This window comes from Ambystoma mexicanum, chromosome 3p (assembly GCF_040938575.1).
Source record: "Ambystoma mexicanum isolate Mex_15411 chromosome 3p, UKY_AmexF1_1, whole genome shotgun sequence".
NCBI lineage: Eukaryota > Metazoa > Chordata > Amphibia > Caudata > Ambystomatidae > Ambystoma > Ambystoma mexicanum.
The window spans coordinates 119,164,465-119,180,948 of record NC_090925.1 but is presented as its reverse complement, the minus strand read 5'-3'; the positions used below and the strand labels follow the sequence as shown (position 1 = coordinate 119,180,948).

Sequence of the window (16,484 nt, the reverse complement as noted above, 5' to 3'; positions counted from 1 at the left end):
TGCCACGAATGAGCCAAGGGACAGTCCAGCCTGTGATGTGAACATACAGTTTGAGGGGTCACTTCACACTTGGTGCTAGCCAGGAATTGGCAAGTCCAAATCCCGATACGGCCGACTCACCCCTTCAGCCTTCTGAGGTTGATAAATTGAGTACCATTAAAATAGAATAGGATGCAATCTTTCAGTACAGCGCTTAGAAACTGGTGGAATCCTGCGTGAAGCGCTTAAAAAACATGAATGTGATACAAGAAGTCAAATCTACCATCACAAATCAATGGTCTTTCAAACAGTGTGTGAAGGAGGCTGTTTAAAGTGGACACTCAACTGACAGTGTGTTATGTGCTGATTTGCCCAGGATCACACAGTTTGGTCGGGTGTGAAGCTGGGATCTGAGCCCAGGTTTCTTGGTGACACAGTTAACCATTTAAACTGTCGGTTGCATGCCCCCCATCCAGCGTTTAGTTTTACACCAAGTGCAAACTTTTCTGAATCAATTAAGAGACAACTTTCTAGACACATACACTTAGATTCCACGCCCCTCAAGTGTGTCAAGAGCCCAGCAGAGAATGAAGGAAGAGCTGCAGAAATACTAGGCCACAGATATGATTTATTTGTATTCTTACATAGCGCTACTCGCCCTTGGGTCGCATCTGTGCTCTAATCCATTGTTAGCCGGTTCGGATTTAACGGTGCCGGTAAAACCGTACCGCCACTGTGTCCAGACCGGCTAACTACGAGTTCTGCGGCCGGTGGTGTTACACCCGGCGGGTCTGTCCTGGTGGCTGTAACGCCACCGGCCGCAGAGAGACGTGGAAACCTGGGTGCCATTACCGCATGGTGCCGGTGTTTCCACGGCCCCCATTCCCATGGAGTAAGTCCATGGGAATGGGGAGTTACGGAAAGCTGGCTCTGGCTGTTGTGCCCCGGTAATTCAGGCAATCCCAGAGCCGGTAATTAATTCCAAGTCTGGCAGCAACCTGCTGGTTTTTCCGGCTCAGTTACCGCCAGACTTGGAATGAGACCCAATGTATATGCATAATCTGTGAGCTCCACTGAGTTACCGTTAATTAGTATTAAGCAAGTTTATTTATTTATTTATTGTGCATTTGTAAGGCGCTTATATATCAAGTAAATTGTGTTTCAAAGCGCCCACAGGGCAGCAGGGAGTGGACATAGGAATGAAAGGCAATCATAATAACAATGAAGAAAGAGAGAGGCGGTCCTACTAGGCCTTTTGAGTATTCAGAGCGTGCAAGTGCAGAGAGAGGGAGAGGGAATGAGATAGGGGAGGGTAAGTGCTAGGAGTGCCACGAAGGAAAGTGCTAGGGAATAAGTTGCAAGCAGCTGTAAGTGCCTGGCAGATTTCACTTGGTACGAGTGGTCAACTGGCACGAACAATAAGTGCAAGCCTGTCAGAAAGCACAGGCCAGTTCGAGCCAAATGGCAAGTGCTAGGGGTGGTCGTAGGCTGGAGGCTATTGGGGTGGGAGGCCAGGATCCTGAGGGCCACTTAAGATCTGGATGGAGTGTATTTGGTGAGAACCAGTTGTAGACAGCGTGGTACCTGGCCCTAGACAGCCTTATGAATGATGCAATTTGATCTTTGCAGCAACCAGGAGCCAATGGAGAGATTTTATGGCTGGAGAGATGTGGTTCTTGGGCTTGAGGCCAAGGATAAGTCTTTCAGCCCTATTCTGGATAAGCTGGAGGGGAAGTTGAGAGGAAGAGGGTAGATTGAGGACGAGGTTGTTGCAGTAGTGCAGCCTAGAGAGAACCAGAGCTCTGGAGACATTGAGCTTCGTGGCGGAAAGTGTGGAAAAGAAGGATGCATCTGAGAAGGTAGAGTTGGAAATGGGCCTTCGTGACAAGGTCCAGGACGTGAGGAATGAAGGAAAGAGGGGAGTCGAAGATGACTCCAAGGTTTCTCGCTTCAGATGAAGGATAAGGGGGAGAGCCCAAAGAGGATGGCCAGAGTGAGGGGAAGAAAGAGGGAGCAGGAGTCCCAATGGGTTGGATCTCAATTTTGCTGGCATTGAGGCAGAGATCATTGGAGGTACACCAGGACTGGATGGCAGATAGGCAGTCAGGAAGGATGGAGGAAGTAAGGAGAGGATCAGAGGGCAGTTTGAAGAAGAGTTCTGTGTCATCTGCATGACACTAGAAGTAAGAGGAAGAAGTGGAAATCAGGTGTGCCAGTGCAGCAAGATAGATGTTGAAGAGCCACAGAGAAATGTTGGGGCCCTGGGGAATGCCATAGGTGGAGACAGAGGTGCGAGAGGAGAAAGAGCCCAGGATAACCTGAGAGGGACTGTCATTGAGGAAGCAGGTCAGCCAATTCAGTGCCCGCTACGAGATACCCAGGGTATCATGGAGCTATTTTATGACGGCGAGTGGCTGACCGTGTCGAATACAGAGGAGAGATCAAGTAGAATAAGAACAGCTGGAGAGTTAGAATCGAGGGATGCAAGCAGTTCTTTGCGGGTGTTCAATAGAGCTGTTTCCGTGCCTCTGGATGCTCGGAATCTAGATTGATGGTCATGTAGGCAATTGGCAAACTCAGTGTGCTGGGTCAGTTTGGGGGAGACTAGCTTCTCCAGAGTTTCCCAAGGAAGATAGTGATCGAGATGGGGCGGTAGTTAGCTGGACATGAAAGGTTGGTGGAAGGTTTTTTCAGTAGGGGCGCACAAGAGAGCGCTTGAGGGAAGAGAGTAAAGAACCAGTAGCAAAGGAGTGATTGCAAAAATTTGCAACTGCAGGCACAAGAGATAAGATTTTGTCCTTATTGGTTCAGGAAGAACAGAGGGGCACCTGTTTGGATGAGACCTTCATAGAGCAGACAACTCCAGTTACCTCATTGGATGTGATACGAGAGGAGGAACAGAGAAAGGCAGAGGGGGGATGGGAGGCCATAGGTGGTGGGAGGATGGGGGAAGGGGAGGTAAAGGGAAGAGAGAGTGATCAGGATGTCCTGAATTTTAGCAGTGAAATGTGTCGTCAATGCATTGCAGAGGGCTTGGGTGGAAAAAGGGGAGGTGGAGACTTCGGAAGGGTTAGCTCGTTCCTTGCAGATTTTAAAGAGTTCAGCCGTGTTGTTGGATGTCCCAGCGATGTGAGTCTGGTTGTGGGCCCTTTTCTTGCATCGAATGGAGAGTCGGTAATGCCTTTGGAGCAGGCAACAGGCTAGTTTGTCAGAGGGCGAGCCTGTGGTCTTCCACTTCCATCACATAGCTCTGCACTTAAGTTTCCTGGCTCCAAGTTCAGAATCATACCCGTTGTTACACTTAGAGGCATGTTTTCAGCAGATCCTCATGACTGGGGCAAGAATGGGGCAAGAATGCCGAGAGTGTTATTGATGGAGGTTACTGAGAGCGGAGTCGGAGGTAGAGTGGAGCTGAAGGTGGATGCGAAGGCAGCAGCTGACACTCATTTTATCACGCACATATCTGTGAACAAGGTTCGCAGAGTTGGAGGAGTTGGGGGAGGTGTGATCAGCCGACAGAGGACCAAGGTGAGAGGAGAGGCAGGAGTGGTCTGACCAGGAGAGTGGGGTGGTGAGTGGAGAATAGAGCAAAAGATCAGTGTGGATCAAGGCATCGAGAGTGTGCCCAGCCAAGTGGGTAGGACCAGAGGAGGGAATGGAGAGGGAGAGAGAAATGCAGAGAAATGCAGAGAAATGCAGGGGGAAGGAAGTTGATGAGGGACAGCAAGCGCAGGTCGAAGAAGAGAAGGTTGGGTTTAGGACCCTGAGCCATGATAGTGCCACTGGATAGACATTAATGATACACCTGGATGATGAGAAACCCACCAAGAGCACTTCCCATCTAGTGCCACCATTAATGGGTGAAGATGTGAGAGTAGTGAGAGTAGAGATAAGATGAGGAGTCCAATGATCTGGAGAGGGGACAGAAAAGAGGATGTCAGTGAGAATCTGTCTGGAAGTTGCACTGACGTAGGTGTCTGCATTGGGTAGGCCAGGATTAGTGGTCAGGATGTCTGTTTTAAATGTTTTCCTTCCAGACCTCATGAGAGGGGGGTGAGAGGCGATAGTATAGCAGTTAGAATAGATAGGGGAGAGGGTGAGTGCCATAGGGGTGGCAGAGAGGTAAGGATGGAAGATATTGGAGAGACTGCACAGCAGGAACACAAACTCACCGGGCGGCCTAGTAGCCATGAAAGCGAGAAAAACAGATGCAATAGAAACACTGGCGTACCAGAGATGGGGGTGAATTGAATTACCAAATAAGCACAGACATGCATTGCCAAATGCCACCTTGACCGCAGGGCCTGTTTTAAAAGGATGTTTTCAGAAGGTAGTTCTGATCCGTTGCAGCTTTAGAATACTGATCTCCAGGCAATGGTACCAGAGTTAGCAAAGAAAGGGGACAGAAGGGCCCGGCTGCAGGGCTCATCCGGGAAAGGATGACCAGATTTTGAAGACAAAAAGGCAAGAAAGCCATCAACATAAAAGAGGGACTCCCTCCTCGCCTTCGTCAGTACCCACCTTTAACCCGATCCACCTCACCTCCCATACCAAAGTATCTGCCTATAAATTGTGAGGGTTTGTCTGTGGATGTAAGAATGTTAGTTACAAAAGGAGCTGGTGCTCTGCTTGGCATTCCATGCCTTTCTATATGCACTCTTTTTTAGAGAAGGAATTGGGCCAGAACAAGATGGAGCTGTGCTCCGGCAAAAACAGCTTTGACGGAGCGGCGTTCCATGTAAACACGAGGCCCAAACCCTTCCCCCAAGTTGAGGAAGTTCTCTGCCCCTGATGTTTTTCACGTAATATTTCGATGGAAGGTATGTCTTCATTTCTGAGTATTTTTATATATAGGTCCCGGTATTTCCAGTTCCTCAATGATTCCAAGGATTGCAAGGCTAGTTCATTGCGAATTTACGGCATTGGGTATGTCGAGGGTAGAGCAAGAATCTTGCGCCATACAATTCCTTCCAATTGTTCCCAGATATTGCGTGGAATGTTCAGCATGGCTTCACTACCATATATTAGAATGGCCGAAATGTTCTGTCTGTAGTAGGTGATAATGGGTTGTGGTGAACATTTTCCGTATTTTATGTGCAATAATAAACCTGGACGCGCCAGGGATAGGGCTTTGGATTTTAAGAGAAGTTGCCATTCTTTTTCAGTTTCTGATTGATACATTTTTATCCCTAGATAGTTTATTGATTTAACATTCTCCAATTCTTTTCCTTCCAGGAATATCGTCAGGGGTTTGGATTGTGCTCGTCCATTTCGATGATAGTTTAGAGACAATACTTGCGATTTCTTTATGTTTATTTTTAGATTATTCATTTTTATATACGCTTCCAGCGATTGGAGTCTTCTCTGGAGGCCAACTTGGCTTTTATCCAAAATAACCAAGCTGTCAGCATAAATCCTGTATGGCAACTGTACTCCGTTTATTTTTGGCGGGTTTGTTATAATATTTTGTTGATTCTCTGCAATGTCCGATGTATAAAGGTTAAAAATCGTTGCTGCCAAGGTGCATCCCACTTTAGGCCGTTCCAACTTTGAATTTCCTTTGACAGGATTCCTTGTTGAGTTAGTCTAATTTCAATCAAAGTGTTGGAATAAAGTGCCTTAATCGGTTCCAGTATATCAGATGGGCAATTCCAAGCTGTCAATTTTGCCCATAGTTTTGTTCTATTTACAGCATCGAATGCTAACTGTAAATTGATAAAGGCTGCATGTGTGTTAGATTTATCTTTTATCGCTTCAGATTTCAAGATGTTTAAAAGAGATTAATATTTGTTCCAACATTTTTAACAAAACCTGTTTGTCTTGGGTTTTGTCTTCTATTTCCTTTGGCCCAGATTGTTAACCTTCTCAACAGTAATGTCACAAAGACTTTCCCCAAAGTCGGTACTGGGTGGTAGTTGTTTGGGAGTTTTCTATCACTGTGCTTGTAAGTCGGAATTAATATTGCAGTATTCCATGTAGCAGGGGTAGCTTTGTTGTTCCCAATAATCGTGAAGAATTGCATGCAAAAGGTGGCCCGTATTCCGGGATTTTATCTCAGTATGGCATTGCTTAGACCGTCAGGACCTGAGGCACGTGAGTTGTTTAGCTTTTTAATGAGCGTGAACATTTCTTGATGGCTCCAATCGACTTTCCAGATGTCGTTTTTATCAGGTGAATTTTGTTTTTTTTTTGATGATCTTGTTAATTTTTCTTGTACAATATTGAAAAATAATTTATCCAATGAGATTCCACAACATCGATTATAAGACGTTATGCTTGATTCTGATTTTGATTCAGCAGCTTCCAAAGATCACTACTATTTTTGTTCTTCATTGCTGCCAATATTTCTTCCGCATCAGCCTGTATCAAGTTGATCTTTATCATTTTTATCCAGTTCTTATATCATCGGATTAGGAGTTTCATGGTTTTATATTATCTCCAGACTCTATTTTTTCAATCTATTTATATTAGCTTTTAATTCCTTTTTGTTCTTTAGAATTTGATGATTGAACACATGTGTGTGTTTATTTTTAGCAGTGGGTTTCTTACAATTTGTTGGTTTGAATGGGATTAGAAGCCATTCATACTGGAGTTTTTCCATTTCACGCTGAGGGTTATCTCAGAATATTTGTGGTAGGTCTTTAAGAAGGTCGTCCGAGATTCGCAGTCTATTACATCCCATGTTGATTTCTAACCTGGGGGTAGGCGCTTTCTTTGGGTGTTCCAACTCAAAGGTCCATTCGATTGTAATTTTATGATGGTCGCTATGTATTGAGGTTCTTATTATTTGTTGTCTTCAACATATCTGTGATACCATCCGATGTGTTGTGCAATGGCAAGTGTCCACACTGGGAGGGAATTTAAGGGGGCGCAGTGAGCAAGTCATGGACGCCAGTTGAAAGGGATATATAGGGAAGCAAACATCTCTGGGATGCAGGTCCAGACAGCCTTGTCTTAGTCTCACCTGTTATTACAATACACAGTGTGAAAAACAGAGGAGTTGCTCCCCCATTTTACAGCTGCTGCAGACTCCAGCTGGCTAGGCAGCTACTAGGCAGCTACTGGTGCCAGGTCTAGCAAAGATATGGGCTTGCACTAATGTCGGGACCGTTGGGACTCGGGCTAGCTGGCCTTCTGGTTGTAGCCCCTGAGATTCTATCTGGGGCCAAAACCAAAAGACCCGGGGCTATAGCTCCCTCAGCCCCCCCCCCCAGCAACGCCACTGGGTGCCACCCAGTTAACCACGCTTTGCTTACCTCACTGTTCAGCCCCCCCCTAGCAACGCCACTGGGTGCCGTCCTAGTTAACCATGCTTTGGTTACCTCACTGTTCTGCTCTGTGACTATATCCCACTTTCCAAGCCTGGAGAGAGTGGCTGGGGTGGGGGAGTGCCTGGGGGCCAGGGAGAGCAGGGAGAGAATTTTTAGGGACAATGCTAGCAGGACACAAACTCGCAACGTCTTCTGTGTGGCGTGTTGTGAGGTGTGTGTGTGTGGGGAGGAGTGTGTGTGAGGTGTGGCGTGTTGTGAGGTGTGTGTGTGTGGGGAGGAGTGTGTGTGTGGTGTGTGGTGTGTGGGTGTGGGTGTGGGTGTGTGTGTGTGTGTGTGTGTGTGTGTGTGTGTGTGTGTGTGTGTGTGTGTGTGTGTGTGTGTGTGTGTGTGTGTGTGTGTGTGTGTGTGTGTGTGTGTGTGTGTGTGTGTGTGTGTGTGTGTGTGTGTGTGTGTGTGTGTGTGTGTGTGTGTACTCTACTTAGCATATGCAGGCACTTGCATTAAATCAATATCTTCCATGCAAGGAATAAGGTCAGATGACTGAGACCTGAGTCAACAAAATGGGTACCCGCCCTAGACAGTGGGAGAGCCTGGGCATATAACACTTGCCACTAGCATTAGAAGGGAGATGATGAAGTCACCTGGCAGACAGAACGCGCAGCTGTGCATGGATGCAATAGATTTGATTCGATTAGGGATTTATAGTGCACACATCCTTTCGGAATCAAGCAGTAAATTGCATCTGGGCGCAGATGTTAAGATCCTTTGCTCACACTGAGGCACAGAACCCAAATGATCACTGCAACAGGTATGGTTTGTATTTTGCCTGACCTATGGTTGCAGTACATTGCATATAGGATCGCCAAAGCAGTGCACAGGCTTAGTAGCTGCCGGTTTGATGGCACATTATAGCATATATTACTAATACCTGGGCATGCTATACCCCTGCCTGATCATAAGACCAATAACTTGCATATCAGGGCAATTCTTGCACATTGGAGGGTCCCACCTGTTTACTATGGCGTTTGTTTGCTTGCACTTAGGTGCCTGGGTATATGTTGTCTATGAGTGCGTGAATAACAAACCATGCCAAAAGCTACTTGTAAACACCTTTAGATCTGTGTGGCACCTAAAATCACAGTGCTGCACCATGGCAGGACTACCTCCGCCTTTTATCCTGCGAGCTTGATAAAATGAGGACTATTAAATTGGACTAGTATAGTGCTAAGGTGCTGGAGGAATCTAAGATGAGACAGCATATAAACTAACTGATATTGTGGCTCGTTCTCTGCCAGACAGCACCTCCCCCTGGTTCTCGCCACATCCCGCTACTGCATCTCAAATTCATGTCATTGCGCTGCTGCCACACACCACTATGCACAACACAGATACGCTTTCATGTATTAAAACAAAGCCCAAACTATGCTCTTTATTGTTCCTCCCCATCTCCCCCTGTATTCTTTGCAATCTCTACCTGCATTCCCTTTGTAATTTATTGTGTTGGGCTTTTCCCCAGGTCTGTTCCCACACCATCATTTTCTGACATTGTATATCACCAAAACTAACTCTTTCCATTGCAGTGGCTTTTTCAAGCTCATTCCTGTCCTCCCAAGCTTTCCTTCGTCCATCCTTTTCCCCAGTCAGTCCCTAACCTCCTTAGTCTGCCGCTCTCACTTCTCTCTCCAGGCCTCTGGCATTCCTGCTATCTTCAACTTTCTCCTTCTTGATCCTCACTCACTATCTCTGCATTACTTGCCTTTTTTCCTCTCTTTTGTGTCTCTCCCATCCATAGCGTCTTTCTTTATTTGCCACCTTCCCCTTTCTCTTGTTTTAGTTCAAGGGCCAATCCAAAGACCTCAGCTTCTAATTCACTTACAGTTTCCTTCAAATGTAGGTTAGGTTAGTTGAGTTTTTTATAAATGCAAAGAGTGGAAGAGTTCTGATCTACTTCCATGTCACATTGCCTTAGAGGGACTTGAAACAGAGTCATTTCTAACACCGAGATGTATCTTTACAGATATGATTTCATATGTTCTAACCTGCCGGGCTTTCAGTGTGTCTAGACACATTCTTCACTCTAATTTGTGGGTGGCAAATGAAATAACTTACAGCTTTTTCTATGATACTGACTTGATGCTCAATAATTAAGGGCAGCATCAATATGATTCCCTAAAGCTGTGAACATAATGCAGAGCCTATTTCCTCCTCTCTGGAGTCTCCCCTCCCCTGCTCCCTCTACCAATCCCAGCTGCTCTCCTAATCCACTAGCCTCCTTGTCAGCCTCTGGGTCCGCCCTCTTTGTACAGTGCTCTTTTGCTCCCAGCTAGGTTTTCACTTTATGCATCCCATTCATACATACTTTCATACACATACATAGAGCATTTTTGAATCCGCTGCATTGTAGCATGTTTTCAATGCTGTGATCACTGTGTAGTATAAGAACACATTGTGCAGGGAAAAGAGGACCCAGTCCATACGGCCACTCAGCCTTGCCTCTCCCTGATGTTCTATGGCATTACTTCTATGGCAATGTTGAGCCACGCTCAGAAGATGTGGGTGTTGGTGGAGACATGTTCACTGAGAAGCAGCCCCTGAAGATGTCATAACCCCCTCCCCCAGCCATAAAACAGTAGGGCTTGTTCTCACCTGAAAAAGCCAGGCAGAATCAGTGGGCAGCTAACGCCATGTTTTCTGTGTTCCCTAAACACCCCCTATCATTGGATCCCCACCAGGTGCCCACCCCCCACCCCACATGGATGACGCTGAGGAGATAAATACACTGATCAAAGACATAGCAATCCAGATCAAGAGGCTCCTCCCCGACAGGAAGAACTCAGTGGACGCCATCTCTGCCAAGATCCAAGATAAGGTCAAAGAAGCCTTCATGCACCTTGCGGAGAAGGTAGAAGCTGGGAAGGGCATCCTGAAGGCTGTCCAGAAGCTCCTCAAAGGTAACCAAATCCCTAAACCAAAGGTGATTGAGATCCTGTCCGCTGCACAGAAAGCCAGCCCAGGGGGCAAGGGTGACATCCCCTGGAATATCGTACAGAAGAGTGACAGCATCGCCGACGGACTGAAAAAGGTTCAGCCGAAGCCACCCCAGAAACCCAAGGCTCCTTAATGACTCTTATCAATGCTGGTAAGAATATTGTATGTGCTTAATCCTTCTTTATTTGTATTTATTGGTTATATGTAATGCAGACTACACAACAAACATTGTGTTTCATGGCGCATCAAGAGAAGAGGGGGAGGGATGAGGAAGAAGGTATACATCAAAAACAAAAACCTTCTTAAAAGGTCTTGAAACTTTCGGAACGTGCAAGTGCTTTAGCTTGAGAGTAGTGGGGGGAGGGGAAGTGCAGGAAGGGGAGAAGGGAAGAAAGCAAGCGAAAGAGTTCAGACTAGGCCGTGAGATGATTTGGGACAAGCAAGTGCTGAAATATGAAGAACAGGGGACCGGGGGGGGGGGGGGGGGGGGGGGAGAGGGAGTGCAGGAGGGGAAGAATGTGATAGGTACAATAAAACGAGCAAAAAAGTGCAGGATCAAGTAGGTAAACTGCATTGAGGAAAAACCAGACATGCCATTATGACAAGCGGGTATGAGTGAATGCAGACTGGAAAAGCCTTGCCTCATGGAATGAGGGGCTACATCAGGTATGCAGACAGGCACGCCTCATGCACAGGCAGGCCAGCTCCCACACCTACCGACACGACGAGCCAAGTCTAGGCCGGGTAGGCCGGGTTGGACTTATCGCTCAAGCTCTCGTGGGCCCGTGGCTTCTGTCCCCTACCACTCGAATACTCAGCCATTCACAAACTGCGCCAACTCCCTCCCATTCCAACTGTATCCTTTTACCCGTCTGTTTTCCCCTGTCAGGAAGCAGAGGTGACTGTGATGGCACACTGACCTTGAGTGCATGATGCCCAGGGGCTATTGGGAAACTAGGCCTAATTTAGAAATCCAGATGTATCAAGTGCTTCACTGCAATGAGGAGAGGCTGTCAGCTAAGCACATGCTATCTTTGACGGTGCTTGAAGGAACCGTGCATGATTTGGACGCCTCATATACTCTTTGGCCAGTTGTCCCAGAGGTGCCCCTAGCCATCAACCCATAACCAATATATTTGCAGGTGACAAGCAAGGCTTGCCATCCCCATGCTACCCTAATTGAGTGCTACTACCATTAGGCAAATTCAATGAGGTGGACGCTGTGGCGTTAGCATTGCACAGGGCGCCAGCTAGCCGTGCGGTATTAGCCACCTCCAGCCGGGGTCCACAATGAGACAGGGTGCACCTTAGACAAATGCATGTGAGCTTTCTGAGGGCATGCAATGGCCCAGGCCTGCCAGACACATATCATTAATGGAAAACAAAGAGATTATCGCTCCTCGCCTAAGATGGAGGCGGTGCCTCCACACCCTACTCTTGCAGTTTCCTTATTATAAGGAATATAGAAGTCCATCATGGATGCACCCAAAGGTGAATGATACGCTGAACATCTAATGCCTCTTCAAATAGAGAGTGTTACTTCTTACCAGTATCACCATCAAGACCTAAAATGGTGGTCCAACAGTTGCACGTAGAATTGATAAATAGACACTTCATCACTTCATCTCTGCCAGGGAATGGAAGGCCCGACCTTTGACCCTTAGAGCTGATCCTTCACACCTTGCATTTCGCAAAAGCCCTCAAAACATGCAGGTTTGTTTAAACCAAGAACTCTAGGGTAAATCTGCGATCCTTACAAAGTACGTAACTGTGTAACTAAGCCGCAATCTCCTGTAACAGGGCTGCAATGCCCCCGGGCTGCCTGTGCGCTTTATACATGTAAAAATAAATAAATAAATAACATCTCAAGCGGGCCTGGCCCGAGGCTCATTTTCCCATACCCAAGTTGGGGCCCCTTGCCAGCCTTGACATTGTCACCTTTGCATTGTAACAGTGCTGTAGTGACCCGGCCTTCGCTTGTTACTGCAGTATACCTAAAAGGGGGAGCTCCAAGCATGAAGGGTTCCCCACTGGCATCACAAAGGCGCCAAGAGAATGTCGCATCACCCAACATGAAGCGATAATGAATAATCGCAAATTAGTTAGAAGTGTCACAGTACATCAGACTCCGCAGAATGCAGTCCATAAGCACTGGTATAGGCCTTTCACATTTCTCTGAGACGACAGCTCAGTCAAAGCAATGACAATATGGAGAGGCCAGTCGGAATCGCAAGTTATCGCCCTTTACTTATCCACTCTCACCCGCGGATCTGGCACGTGAATGTGTTGAGGACCAATAACGAGCAATAACGACTGGAATCATGGCCAATAATGCTAGAGTGGAATAACCATCCAATGCCCTTGTGATGACAGTCTTAATTGCCCTGCGTGTTCAGTCAGGTGATGACCTACTCTCCCTTTCATGGGCCGACGAATCACGCCTATTGCCAGTCACTTTAGAGTTCCTTCGACCATTGTTGGCATGGACCTAGTGGTGGCATGCCATTGGCCCAGCCATAGACCTCCCAACCTTGCGGGCCAGCCCTCGTGGTTATGGAATGGCAGATCTCCAAAAACAGAAACCTTTCGTCTCATGACCACTTCTGGAAAGTCTGGCCCTTCCAGGCTATGACTGACTTCTACACAATCTGGAAACTTGCTTGCTCGACAAGATGCAAGGAGCTGCCTGTTCTCAAACCAGAGATCAGGGGTGGCTACCAGCCCCCCTTCCCCCCAGAGGTTTGGGGTGGAGGGGGCGACCGATATCTACTCTGAAATAAAGCAGGCAAAAGCAGAGTCCAGCGAAACATAAGGGGTGTCATGTTCTATGTGGGGTACAGTGAAAAGCATGCGTAAAAGATGCATACATGACCTTTACTTTACTCACATTTTCATTCATTTGTGGGGGCACGGAACTGAATGACCATTTCCACCACTACCACCTGCTCCACCACACAGATGTACAATATTTGCGCCACCATCGCATTTTCAGGTCGGCGCAAAAGTGGCAAGTTCTTCTGGAGTCCACCAGGGTTTTACACCATCAAAGAACAAACAGGCAGATTCCATAGCCATGAAGTGCAACTAAATTTATGCGTAAATGGCAGGCGGCCTTCACTCCATTCGCTTTATGGAGAGCAAAAACAAAGACGCACTGGGAATTACGTCTGCATTTACACCTCTCCTTTGCATTTCGCGGTGCAAATGACTAAAATTGCACGGAAGCGACCTGTTTGCACTTTTTCTTTTGTAATTGGAATAGGTTATTTATAACGCGCTTGATACCCAGAGGTTTCAAAGCGCAGAGCCGGGGATCGAACCCGTGTTGTTCTGTGTCGTCTTGCTTCCAAGGCGAGCGTGCTGCCCCTGACTTAACAATAAACGCGAGAGCTGCCTGCAGGGAAGTTTTAGCATGTTTGTAACTGGAGCGCCAGAGTATTTGCTTGGGTGGCTTGTAACTGGAGCGCCAGAGTGTTAGCTTGGGTGGCGTGGGCGGCATGAGATTGGGTGGTAAGAGGCAGGAACAGGAACACAAGGGCGCATCCGGTAAATGCAGCAGCAACTGAGCTGTCATACTGTATCCTCTCGTTGAACAGCGCCTTGTTGTTTCCCAGCTAGTTTTGCGCTATATAAAACTCAATGCATGCATACACATTTGTGAGCAAACAAACAAGAAAAGGTACAATTGAGTATTTTATATTTTTTTTATTTAAAAAAAAATTATGTATTTTATGTAGCTCTACACCCCCAAACAATTAGTATGTTCAATGTTTTTCCAGTAGCTGCAATCTAATTCATAGAAATTCAGTATTTCGACTTTAGGTAGAATGGGCTAACCTTTAGTTTGCTGCACAACATGATGACATGGTACCACCGGGGAGGTTGGGAGGGGCTGGATGCGTACCATATCGAAGCTCCCTACGCATGCTCTGCGGCTACAGAACGAGGGTACATGTCGCCCATGAGATGTGAATTCATAGACAATATGCAGACGAACACAAAATATGTGGGTTCAGAATTTGGCGGTAAGGGGGCAACGGCGCTTAGGCTCGCGCAGTGCTGCTCGTTGATGGAACACAGCGGGATAACGGAATCTTCTCCCTCGTTTTTCCACAGGAAGTTAACTCAGGATGTGCGGATGGGACATGGCAGCACGGCAGCGGAGTCGGAAGACCCTGAACCTTGACCGTTGCTAAATCCCTTTGTCTACTCAATTGGATCCAGACAGCAATGTCATTTCCACCGCTATTTATAATAAAATCCTCTGTATTCAATTCTCTTGGTGGGTTTGACATGATTTTGAAATTTCATACTCTAATGATTAGGCATGAATTGAATGATTTGCAAGTGGGTGGAACGGTTCCATGTGACTTCATCGTGTAGATTTGCTCGCCGCCAAATCCATTGAATCCTTGTTTTTCTTTCTAACCATTTTGCTTCAAATATATGCAGGAGTGACTGCCCCGCAGTACCCCCTTGAACGCCCTCCTTATTTATTACCATTACACCCCCCCACACATATATTTGAGGCAAAATTCGACCCAGAAAACGCAAACGATTTGGCTGCAACCAAATCTTTAGCGATGGAACCTCCCGTTACCGGGTGGAACGTATGAAATTACGAGAAGCCTACCCTGCCTTACATCAACAGACTTTCTGCCAATAACGAGGAATTCCAGCACCATGGAGCCACCCATCTGTCCCAACCTTTCCACTCCTTTCTCCAAAATGTTAGATTTTTTTGTCTGGAAACTTCATCATTTAAAAATGTCTGCCAAATTTTAGCCAATGATCTAACATTTCTGATTAAAAATCCAGATGTGGGATCTGAAAAAGTGGATCATCCATGGGGTAGAAAAATGGACAATGGTGTTTCCATCCTACTGGGCCATCTGTGTAATTGAGCAATTCTGCCCCAATCTATCCCGGGATGTCGCGTGACATCTAAGTCATTGCAGAAAGAGACACGACTGTGTCATTAACTGAGAAGCCAGGGATTCGTGTGCTGGTTAGGCAGCTCGACATCTCAACAGGTGCAACTGAACCGTGGAGGAAAAAACTATGTTGACCGTGGTAACACAGAGCCGTCCAAGTGCCCATTGCTTCAGTTGAGCCATTCTTGATGATTTAATGCCAGAAAAGTCAAAAGTCACAAAGAATCAGGAGCCAGGGGGAGAGTTATTTCAGAAGATTCCTTAAACTTGCTGATTTCCTTCAGATTCCTCACAAGATCTCTCTGAATGAACTCTCCCCTCCCTCAACCTACACTCCCAAATTGGATCCTTATAGATCGGATTGGCTGGTTTGTCCTCCCTTTGATCTCAGAAATGTTCATTCCACCTTAATTAACTCTTAGCTATCATTTAGAAGAAGTCAATTTACTCCCAAAGGGTTTAGCATGGAGACCATTCAGACGTCCCAAGACATGGATTGCTGGCCCATCGTTTTATTCACATAATCTATAAACTCCTCACACTCGAAAATATAACTGAATATCGGAATATCTGGCTCCTTGGGGCCAATTCTCATCATAGGTTGCCGCCCGCTCACGGCTTCAATTTTCTCACATGTTACGTTGTATGCCGCAAGGGGAGTTAAGCTAGCGGATTTCCCTGTGCGGTCTGTCGGAACATTATAAAATCTGTTTAGTTGTGATAATTAGTTATGCCTAGGGATTTATTACAAGAATAGGACATATCAATATAACGGTATCAGGTAATAATGTCCCTATATATATATATATATATGGTCGCCATACATAATGTCGCTGGGAAACGTTATTGGCAACATTATATAGGTGACCATATATATAGGGACAGGGGGTGTAGGGGTTGCGAGGTGTGTTACCTGCTCCCGTTGGAAAAAAAAGGTTTTAGCGGTTGCGGGGGCGTCACCCGCATGTCCCCTGTAATAATGTCTGCAGAAAATGACCTGTTTTTCTGCGAATTTTTTGTATGGTGACATTTTTGCGGGGACATTATCACATGGAACCAATATAACACAAGCATTGCTGCTGCACGGCATCTGTGTCATGGTGACAGAATATGTGAAATGAAAACAAGCGCTTGAAATTGACATGCAACACTGTTTATCAAGATGCGAGCAGAAGAGGCATCAAGAAGCAGGCAGCAATAGCGATTGAACAGGAAGGCACCTGATGTCTAACTAGCCCAAGAGGGTGGGGACTGGGCTGCAGGTCTCAAATGGCAACACAGCAACTATTATTCAAAGCGCAGGAGACCTGAA

The 16,484-nt window shown here is 46.5% G+C and overlaps 1 protein-coding gene across 1 annotated transcript in view; it reads left to right on the top strand.

Annotated features, from left to right (window-relative positions):
* Positions 1-14,512, top strand: part of LOC138580142 (uncharacterized) — a 37,342-nt gene extending 22,830 nt beyond the window's left edge. Inside the window, exons 5-6 of the mRNA XM_069650459.1 lie at positions 9,983-10,389; positions 14,355-14,512. Of these exons, the coding sequence (XP_069506560.1) occupies positions 9,983-10,371 (389 nt within the window). The 3' untranslated portion in view covers positions 10,372-10,389; positions 14,355-14,512. The remainder of the gene's footprint in view (positions 1-9,982; positions 10,390-14,354) is intronic.
* The last annotated feature ends 1,972 nt before the right edge of the window (positions 14,513-16,484 follow it).